This window comes from Trachymyrmex septentrionalis, unplaced genomic scaffold (assembly GCF_001594115.1).
Source record: "Trachymyrmex septentrionalis isolate Tsep2-gDNA-1 unplaced genomic scaffold, Tsep1.0 scaffold35, whole genome shotgun sequence".
NCBI classification, from domain to species: domain Eukaryota; kingdom Metazoa; phylum Arthropoda; class Insecta; order Hymenoptera; family Formicidae; genus Trachymyrmex; species Trachymyrmex septentrionalis.
This window is the reverse complement of record NW_017305514.1, coordinates 399,245-410,387: the sequence shown is the minus strand read 5'-3', so window position 1 is coordinate 410,387 and position 11,143 is coordinate 399,245. Positions and strand designations below refer to the sequence as shown.

Sequence of the window (11,143 nt, the reverse complement as noted above, 5' to 3'; positions counted from 1 at the left end):
TGAATCTTGAAATACATTCTTAATAATGATAATAATAAAGTTAAAAAATAATATTTAATTAAATTCAATAACTGTTGACTTTAATTTCCGATTGTTTCTGTCAGACTCGGTCATTTTTTGTGCAAAAACCCATCAAATGAGCCTAATTTTTATCAACATCGAATGTGAGAGAGCTAACTCAATAATTTTACAAAAAGTAGAAAAAGTAATGATTCGTTACTTTTTCAAGTAACGGTAACAGTAACGTATTACTTTTTAAAATGAGTAACTGGTAACGGTAATGAGTTATTTTATTTTTAACAAAAAGTAATTGTAATGGTAACGCGTTATTTTTTTTAGGTAACGTTCCCAACTCTGAATTTATGTAATGTAAATTGTAAATTTGAAGAATACAAAATAATTTTTTAATAAATAAATAATAACTATAATAAAGAATTATTTATTAACTAATACTATGCTTCACCATCGGAGTTATAAATTGACGTACAATTTGGAGCTTGTAATTCTTGCATGAAACAAAAAAACCAAAAATTTTTTTAATTAAATATCATTTTATTCTTGATAAATTACAAAAAATAAGAGAAAAGTATCAAATTGTAAGAATTGTGCAGCTTTGAAAAAAAAGACGATTTTGAACAAAATTTATTTATACAGAAATTTATACTGGTTTTTTAATAAACGTTTTTAGTTCATCTAGGATGGTTGACGATTATGTAATTAAAAAACTTTACAAGAAGTCGATTAGTCTAATAGTTTTTTAATAATCTTGCACGCCAATTTTGGAAAAGTGGTTTTGAGAAAAACGCGTTTAAAGTTTTTGGTATCAAAAGTAGTGCTTTTTGGTAACTTACTGCTAATCTACAATTCCACGCCTATACAGCAAACCTTCCTTACAAAACTCGTTTTGTCGTATTAGTTGCAACATACGAGCCTTTGTATGAGCTTCTTTTGTACTGCTTAATCGACGTCATTCCTGCTGCGTAACTCAATCCTTATTGTAATTATCGAATATTTTACAATTATGTTGGCCAATATTTATTTCCAGCAACTGCATTATCTTTTGAAATACTAGAATAGCCTTCATTAAAGATGCGGCAACGAAAGCGGCGATTTTGATCATTTTTGCGTAAAAATAAGTGTTTTGGAGCGAGGCGCCAAATGCTGAAATTAAAACCTCTCGTTTGAGTTTTACGTGTGCTCCGTTACTTTGCAAATAAATAGGTATTTACTGAGGTCAATGATACCTAGGATGCTAGGAACCGAGAAACGGAGCACAATAAACGCTCCCGCTGCGCGCGTTGTATACCTGTTCCTCAGGCAGTAATATTTCGAATTTTAGTCTAAAACTTTACGAGTACATTTTCTAATAGTAATACTATTAATTAAAGCAAAAAGAAAAATCGAAACTTTTTACAATCTAAACTAGGTTCCTCCCTTAATTAGAATGTACTCTTGGTCTGCTTGTCGAACAATGAAATATAATTAGTTGGATCCATCTGGTAAGAATCAATCATGCTCATTCGCTCGACAAGCATGTGTAGCCCATGGTGATTTCACCATGGTCTAGCCGCTTTGCTGACCTTCCGGCTTGAACTCGTCTATTATTGTATACAAGATACAAAAAGTCTGTTCTTTTTTTTGCACCAGTTCATTTTTTTCTTCTTTTCTCCTCCAAAAAGAAAAAGAAGGAAGATTAACTGGTGCAAAAGGTTAGCTAAAGATAAAAAGAACAGGCCTAAGGAATGTTTGGGAATTGAAAGTATATAACAGGAAAACAAATAGTTTTATAGGAAAAAAAAATAAGTCAGAAATTTAGAATAATCTTTTTATATAAGACTTTGTTTTCGAGAAAATCGACTTTAGATATTCGCCGAATTAATTGATCGCGATAAATTGAAACGCATAAATGTTTACTTACAATTACAAAAAAAATTGTGTAGGTATTCGACAGAATAGACAATACTTTCACACACACTCACACGCGCGCACGCACAAAACTATTTATAATGTAATAAAATTTATCGCGCGCGAACGTCCTGTTTATATTACATATTTCTGATTACCCAGTATCAGGAAATATTATTATATCACGTGCCTTGATTGCTTGGGTTTACATCATAGTGTAAATGTATATACCATGTGCTTACATGAATATATTGCATTGATTCCTGCACAGAGAACACGACAACGCTAACCGCGCGGCGAAAATTAACGTGAACCAATCAATTTATCGCTTTACTATAAAAGCGAAAGAATGATTAGCTATTGCGTTAACTTCCACAAAATGTGACGAGGTAGCCAATAATCTTACAGCTAAACTTTTAACATGTTCATTGGTTACTGCATTTTATCGTGCGGCAAGCTTTTCCGATTTTTCCAATGCATCTAGTATGTAGACGCCATTATTGCAGGCTACATTTTACGGCGTGATGTCACGTTCTGTGTGTAGGAACCATTATCGCGTCCTGTTTGCTCCAGTTTGTGAGAATCATACCGCTATTTGAATTGGAAAACCAAAAAAGAGGAATCAGAAGAAAAAGGAAAACTATATCGCTAGATAATGTCTCAATTAGAAGGTTGGACGCACATGTGCGGGTAAGTATATTTCATTTTCTCTCATAAAAAACACTTCTGCTACATTTGATATATTATTAAGAAATGTGATCGTACATATCATGTAACTAATTAAAATAATTTTTGTAAAGAATGGAAATGGTAAAATGCAATAAATGCAATTATTACGTGGCAGTGGAAGAAGAAGAGACGAAGAAAAGTGACAAGAAATCCAAAAAATTCGAAAAAGCTATACTTGCACGAGAAATTAGGGCGACGTTAATGTCGATACAAAAATATGATGACGAGCGTGTACAAAAAAAAATATTAAGAAGATTTAAAAAATGGTTCAAGACACGATCATCACATGATAGTTCGTTTGATAAGTCAATTTTTGTACATTATTATATAAATTTGTACACACGATGATTTTCCGATTCTTTATTATACAGGATAAGTTAGAGTAGTTAAAGTCAGTCTTTTAACCTATAAGAAAATTATCGACTTCACACTTAATTATCGACTTAGCGATACAGATCAGATGTGTGGATACATCGTGGAATTGCTGATCTGGTCGCACCAAAAAAAAGATGCATTTTTAATATTTGTGTATAATAAAAATAAAATCATGTAACAATTTTCACAACTCAACATAAAACGTGTGTTTTTACGCTCAGACCAGCAATTCGCACGATGTTATCCACGCATCCGATCTGTATCGTTAAATAAAAAATTAGGTACATAGTTGACAATTTTTTTATATGGTAAAAAACTGGTTCAATTACTCTGACTCATCCTGTATACAATTCCTAAAGACTCGTCACAAGGCGTAACACGGCATAAGAACGCAGACGCAGGCGCAACAGAATTATTTCCGATGCCTCCTCAATACTTTTTGCAATATTTTTTATGTTTTCACGTTACTATTATTATTTCTATTACATTAAAAAGTAATTTTACAAGAGAAAGAGGAGATGTATGAACATATATAAACATTCTTATGATTATACATGTTTATGAATATTTATGTATGTTTTATACATATTTATACATATTCATGCATGAAAAATTTTTTGTAAAGATGTAATGATTCATTGTGTTACTCAGTGTCATGTATTTCTTCCCGAAAAAAAAATTGTATACATAATTATATAAAATTATATAAAGTAATATATAGGGTGTCCAGTAAGTATTGGCAAAGCACTCGTGTGTATAAGATACTAAAAATTGCCGAATATTGGTCTTCAATCATTTTTTTCTCAAATATTATTAACTCTACAGAAAAACTGCAAGAGACAAAAATTGTTTATTTTCTTCTCATAGAATTCTAAGAATTTTTCCAAAATATTTTTAACGCTTTAGTTTGAACATCCGGTGTATATGTATATTAGCAATTATTTTTACCAACATGAGAAAATACGGTATTAAAAATTCTGAAAAAATTCTCAGAACTTTATGAAAAGGAAGTGAACAATGTTTGTGTCTCACTGAGACACTTTTTCTGAAAAGTTGATAGTACATATTTGAATGAAAAATTATTGAAAATTTATTATTGAAAAAAAAATATTCATCGATTTTTAACTAATATCTCGTTAATTATTGCAAAAATTTTTAAATGATAAGACTTTCCAACTCAGTTTAGTCCGTTTTATCCACACACGACCGCTTTGTCAAAACTTATCGAACATCCTGTATAATTATATATATAATTTTATATAATTAAATATAAAATTTTTTTTCCGGGTTATTGAAAAGAATCCAAAGTTATGTATTAAAAAAGGAAAGGATAAATACTATTATTTCGCCAAGTGCTTCTTTAACATTTAAAAAAAAAGGAATACATAAGATATGAATACACAAAAACGTGTGTACATAATATATAAACGTTATAAATAATTAATATTTATGTACTTGAACGACGTGACACTATGTATTTGGACTTGATGCACTTTTCGTTGTTTACAGACTTTACGAAGGAACATTTTTTAATCTTATGGAAAATCTTTTTTGATTTTATATGTATTGAAACGAACCTATTAATCCAGGAAGAGCTGGTGAAGTTATTCAGCGAACTTGTGCACTGCCTGAAAACAAGAGAAACAATTATACTTTACATTACCTGTGCCCTACAGACGTTTGCTACCAAATGGTATGAAATAAATCGTAGACAAGCTTCATTCTCCATGGTATTTTTTTTTTATTTGAAACATATCTCATAATATATGCAAGAAGTGCACTTGAATATTTGAAAACAATGTAATCTTGTCGTTTTTGTTTTTCTTGTAGTTAGCCGCAATGATTATTCGTCAAACGTTTGTAGTTTGTGAAAATCAATCTTGGGACATGATATGGATAACAAAATTCACAAAAATGTTTACGCAATTCTTTTTGCATGAAAAAAACGAAGAATTTATTATATATATGGCAAAGAAATATGTGGTGGAGAGTGCCAAGGTATACAGAATAAGAAAACTTACGGCTAAAATTTAAATTTTGTTTAATTTAAAAAAAATTCTTATTTTATATTATTGTAGATTTGTGGAAGGAATGAAAATCTATCAGATGGTGTAATCCGTGAATTTTTTACACCCTTCATTGAGGGTATAAAACGAGGAGAGGAACTAAAAAAGATGAAACGTGGCATGTTACTGTCTGTAAGATATAACGAACTTGTACATGTCTAATTATAAGATATCACCATAGTACATAATCGAACGCATGTGTAAAACTACGAATTTCAAAACAGTTATTAAATAAATATCTCTGATCCGAATTATTCTCTTTATAAGAAGACTCTATTTCCTGCTAACATCTTACATTCCCTGATAAACACTTTACAAGTAGACAATAATCAAAAATATACTATAAATATACAGTTTAACTTTCTAAAAGTGAGATCCATAAATTCTAAATAATTTTTACAGGTCTGTCATGCGACATATCATGAGACAATAATCTAAGACTCATTCTGCGTTTTTTTATAACAGATTTATAATGTCTTACACTGCCATTATCGGCTCAAATAGTGCATTTGATAGGATAAAAATACATTCGTGAAAACGAGAAAAACTGATGGAATCGTGTCTTGAGAAACATCCACGAAGTATATAATCTGTTGACAGATGTTAACAAGCATTCATGTGTTTTGAATATTTTACCATTAATGATTAATTGCATTTCCTTCGTATCCATTTTTTATTAAAAGAAATGTAATATTCGATATCTTTTTTATGCACTTGGCATATATTTTTTTTATAGAGGTTTTGGGGGGATTTCATTGCTTTTTGTAGATTTTTGAAAACGTAACATCACTGAGCACTCAGTGAGCTCTTGCATCTGATTGGCATATTCCATTATATCTAAAAATATAAATCAAACATGTACAAGAGTTCACTGAGCGCTCAGTGAGCAGTCGTGTTTCTGGATGCATCGTTCGGGGAGACACTATTCACATTATGGACGCAAACGCTTAGGGTTTTGTGAAGTATCTGTAACGTAAATTTTTTATTTTCTTGTAGTAAATAACAGAACGCAATCTCAATTGCAATCTCTATGATGGCTTGTCGGAGTGAACAATGTAAATTAGATCAAAAAATTAATAGCTATACTGAGTAAATTAATCAGATAAAAGGAAGAATCCTTGAGCATTCGTTATCGATTTGAGAAGAAGTGTATCTACATCTAATAAGGACCTTAAGCATCTACAGCGGAATACCTTGCCGCGCTATATCGCAATAGTAATTTTTTCCCGTATACAGAAATTAAAAGTCGCCGGTAACAAGATACCTCTGACTTTTACATTTGTAATGAAATCAAATACACAAGTTGAACTCTGCAGAAACTTCGAAAAGTTAAAGATGATACACAAACAAGAATTACTCCAGCCTAGTGGCAAGCCATCAGTTGCAGAGATTGAAATTGAGATTGCATTCACTACAATAAAATTTGAAATTCACACGTTACGTTACGTACGTTTACTCTACAAAATTCTGAAGAGAGAAAAGTTTGATGCCACTTGAGAACAGAATCCCCTCAAACATTAATCTAACCTTGAATGTTAAACGCTAGCAACGCTCCGCTAAGGTCGTTCACGGATCTGTAACCGCTAACGTTACCAATACACTATCTCAGAAAGAATAGCTTTAATAGCATTAGTGACATTATGATTATGTTTGTTTAAGCCCAAGACAATGTGAGGGAATTATTGTATTTAGAATGGCCATTAAGGCCGCAGTACAGACTTTTTTTTGCATAATACATAAGCGAATCAACTAATCAGATTCTTTTCTGTCCTATTCCATAGAAAAGAAGAATTTCGATTGATTGATTCCCTTATGCACTATGTATTATGCTTTACGCAAGTCTGTGCTGCAGTCATCATAACCTATCATAACCGCTGACTGTATAGGCATTCAGAGATGGTGCTCTGCTCTGTCAGAATTTTTGCGCGTTCCGAAAACTATCGAATTAAAAAGTGTTGCAACCTTTTAGTAACTGGCCTAGTTTCCACCGAGGGTTTTGATTATGAATATCCGTATTCATAATCAGGCCTTATATTTAAGGCTTTCTTAAATTTATCTTCAGATTCTCTACGAATTATTTCACTGGCTACTGAGCATCTAAATTTAAGGAAAAGTACAAAGTCTGACTATGAATACGGGCATTAATTCGGATCAGAATGTAAGGGGCTCCGCGCAATAAAGGGAACAGAGAACAAAGAATAAGAATTTCAACGTATCAGAAACTGTGTATTCCACAATGCATGATTTCTCCTAAGAACCAACCAACTACAGTTGAATATTCCCCTGTTACAGTCGAACGACAGGGGAATGCTCGATTGTAGTTGGTTGATTCTTACATTCTGATCCGAATTATACCCTCGGTGAAACTAGGCTACTGATCAGACCAGGTCAGTTGTATAATAAAATCAACCGTGACAGCAATATATAAAAGATATAATTATAATGTACGGAACGTTTGTTAACTGTAAGTATGTATGTACAATAAAGAAAAGAATAATTCTACATAAAGAAATTAAATTAGAAATTTAGACTAATTTTTTTCATATAAGCCTTTCGAGAAAATCAACTTTATAAGTTTAGATGTTCATCAGATTTAATTAATTTATTAAAGTACCAAAACATAAATTACTTATAATTAGAAGAGAATTAAGTATTCGATAGAATAAGCAACATTTTCACATACACATCCATTTATAATGTAATAAAATTTATCGTGCATAAATGTTTTTATTACGTATTCTTGATTACCAACTATCAGGAAGCACTATGTGTCTCATATGTATTGTTAGGTTATGTTCAAGCCATTTCCATTATCTCGCTGCACGTGTACGCTGTGCGCGTACATTTCAATAATATTTGCTTATATAAAAAACATTCCTGATATCGTTTGATACTTTATTAAGAAATGTAACAGTATATATCGAATTATCTGATTGATTAAAACAATTAGTATAAAGAATGGCAGTAAGAAAGTACAGACGATATGATGCCCGTGTATCATCACGGAAAAACGAGATGAAGATACCGAAGATTAGCAACAAGAAACCCATGGAGTCCAATGACAAAAGCACAAAAGCTCTAATTGTCGCTAATCTTCAACAAGAAATTAAGATAGCGCGATTATTGGCTAACAATGATAAGAAAGTCCGGGACAAGGTGCTAAAAAGACTTAACAAATGGCTTACAGTACGATCACAGAGTTCGTTTGGTAAGTCAATTTATACGCATTATTATGTAAATTACATAATTAACACACGATGATTTTTTGGTCCTTTATTATATGTGATCTCTAGTAGCACAATAGTGTTCGAATATTATTTATTTATTAGTTTAATCAGTATATCCCTAATAAATTGCTATTAGAGATAGATTATGTCCAGGGTTAATTTTTATCACTTTTATAAGTATATGAAGATTATAATTATTCTTACATATATACTTCAACATCTTTCGATAGTATGTATAAGTAATGCTTTCTTAATATTAGCAAACAAAGATGTAATGATTCAATTGTGTTACATAGTATCATGTGTATCTCTTGCTGGAAAGCATTTAATATATTAAAAAAGGAAAGGATAGAGACCGTCATTTAGCCAAGTGCTTTTTTAATATTTCAAAGAAAGAAATACATAAGATACGAATGACTCAATCATGTATACAAAGAGTTGATATAAATATGAAACTTGAATATAAACACTTTATATTTAGGGCCTGATATACTCTGCATTCTTTACAGTGTTTACGAAGACAGATTTCATGAGCTTATGGAAAGGTCTTTTTTACTGCATGTGGATGTCAGACAAGATGTTGATTCAGGAGGAGCTGGCAGAGTCATTGAGCAAGCTTGTGCATTGCTTGAAATCAAAAGATACAATTATACTTTACACTAGCTGTGCCCTACAGACGCTTGCTGCTGAATGGTTTGGCATAGATCAGTATAGACTAGATAAATTTTCCATGGTACTTTTATTATTTGAAATATATCTGACTGCAATAGACATGCAAGAACTTAAATATTTGGAAAGAATCTAATCTCGACATTTTTCTGTTTTTTTTTTTGTAGCTGGTCAGGAGGATTCTTCGTCAAACGTTTGTAGTTTGTAAAAATCATTCGTGGAACATGGAATGGGTGACAGAATTTTCGAAAATATTTACGCAACTCTTTTTGCATGTAAAAACTGGCTTAGGATTTAATTTGCATGTAACAGAGATATATCTAGAAGAGCTTGCCAAGGTATTTATACAATATAAGAAAATTTGTGGCTAAGATTTAAACTTTTATTTAATTTGTATTAAAAAATGGTCATTTCTATTATTGATACTGTAGGTTGGTAATGGAAATCTACAAGAAGATGTAGTTCACGAACTTGTTAAACCCTTTGCTGAGTATCTAGTAACTACAAGTGACGAACGACAGATGAAACATATCATGCGACATATTTTCAGATATTTGATATTCCAATCGGATATTGGTTTAGATTACATGGAAAAATTCAATGCTTGGAGAGACGTATGTTAATATATCTAAAATACAAAACTCCAATACATGATGTAACTTATCTCAACATATTTATTAATTTATAAACGCATATATTTTAAATAGGCTGGCTTTCCCTGTGCACATATAGATGGCATGCAAAAGGTAGATATATCTGATATAGAAGAAAATACTGACAATGAAGATAAACAATTTTCTGAAGCTGAGCCAGAGAATGAGATTGAGAAGCCTTTAGATCCAAGAGCGGGTAAAGTTGATATCGAACTACCGCCAATACCTTTTAATGCCGCAAAGATTGCTGAGTTGCTTTCAACGTATAAATTTCATCAGTCATCAACGGCAAAGTCACGCAGGCAGCTCTTGAGACTTTTTGACGAGTATGTTTTTATTAATCTATCAAATATATAAGTTACATTTATACTGAAACATGTTATACTGAAAAAAATTTATATTTTAAGATTTACAGAATTGTCACAAGGAAAGATGCCGCTTGGAATAAAAAGAGTCAGGAAACCAAATCGTCAGAGAAAAGAGATGGATTCGCGAAAAGCTGCATTGCGCCTCATCAAGTTTGACAAGAATTTGGTCTCTGACAATGTGAATAAGAAACGAAAAAGAGAAGGAAGTGAAAAAACAGTTTGCGATAAAACTTCTATTGATAATCTAAAGAATGGAAATACTTCAGACTCAGAAATTAATGCTATTAAATCGGAAAACAAATTAACTGATACAACTGCAAAGACTGAGTTGCAAGATGTAGATGCAAACGTAGTACCATTTAAGAAACGGAAAAGAAGTGATTCAACTTGTAATGTATCTAGCACTAAATCTGTTATTGTGAATAAGAAAAAGCTACAAATAGATACTTCCAAAAAAAGTCAAGCTACAAAAAAGAAATTGAACAAAAAAAGTAAGAAATCTATAGATAAAAATGTAGAACATAAAGCAAAGAAGGCAGTAATTTCTGTAGGACAAATAACTAAAACTAGTGATTTAGATCAACATACTTCTATCTCGCGAATTTCTAACAAAAAAGTTCCATTAAAAGAAACTAACAACAAACCTATAACCAAGAAAGGAAGTGAGATAAAAAACAAGATTACGAGCCAAAAAATGCCATTAAAAAATGTAAATGGTATTTAATGCTATATTTTATTGTATAATTAATCCTGCTATAATAATGCATTATACTTTATATACATGTATATAATCATTCATTGTTTATTACAGAAATCACATCCGATGAAGAAGCAAACTAATTTAAATAATTCTACGACAGAAAAGAAAAAGGTAATATTCGGACTCTCTCGAAACACGACCCAACTTACATCCGAGTATATTCGACAAGTTCGCAAAAGTCCGGCTATTCCATTTGATGCAAATAAAAAACCATTGAACAGCGTGCTGAAAATGAATCCTATTCAAAGTCCGCTTAATCCGTTTTATTATACAAAATAATATTACAAAGAATAGCCCGAGATTTCACGGGATTTGAATCTTGTGAAAATGCTTTATAAATAATTTTCAAGTAATTATCGTGTAATTGATAAAAATTGAATATAAATCAGTT

The 11,143-nt window shown here is 31.2% G+C and overlaps 2 protein-coding genes across 5 annotated transcripts; both read left to right on the top strand.

Moving 5' to 3' along the window:
• Positions 1-2,361: 2,361 nt before the first annotated feature.
• On the top strand, positions 2,362-5,320 carry LOC108750318 (ribosomal RNA processing protein 1 homolog B-like). The gene is made up of 5 exons (XM_018489697.1): positions 2,362-2,595; positions 2,706-2,926; positions 4,519-4,739; positions 4,840-5,007; positions 5,088-5,320. The coding sequence occupies exons 1-5, from the start codon at positions 2,561-2,563 to the stop codon at positions 5,235-5,237; spliced, it is 795 nt and encodes a 264-aa protein (XP_018345199.1). The 5' UTR covers positions 2,362-2,560; the 3' UTR covers positions 5,238-5,320.
• A 2,191-nt stretch (positions 5,321-7,511) lies between these two features.
• On the top strand, positions 7,512-11,128 carry LOC108750317 (ribosomal RNA processing protein 1 homolog). 4 transcript variants are annotated; one of them, XM_018489693.1, is made up of 8 exons: positions 7,512-7,539; positions 8,026-8,283; positions 8,812-9,035; positions 9,139-9,309; positions 9,403-9,585; positions 9,679-9,950; positions 10,032-10,701; positions 10,804-11,127. In XM_018489693.1, exons 2-8 carry the CDS (start codon positions 8,034-8,036, stop codon positions 11,029-11,031), a joined length of 1,998 nt encoding a protein of 665 aa, XP_018345195.1. In that variant the 5' UTR covers positions 7,512-7,539; positions 8,026-8,033; the 3' UTR covers positions 11,032-11,127. The 4 variants fall into 4 exon arrangements, with proteins under 4 accessions (XP_018345195.1, XP_018345197.1, XP_018345198.1 ...); XM_018489695.1 differs by having other exon boundaries at positions 7,531-7,547; positions 10,804-11,128; XM_018489696.1 differs by lacking the exon at positions 7,512-7,539 and having other exon boundaries at positions 7,841-8,283; positions 10,032-10,708; positions 10,804-10,913.
• Positions 11,129-11,143: the final 15 nt, after the last annotated feature.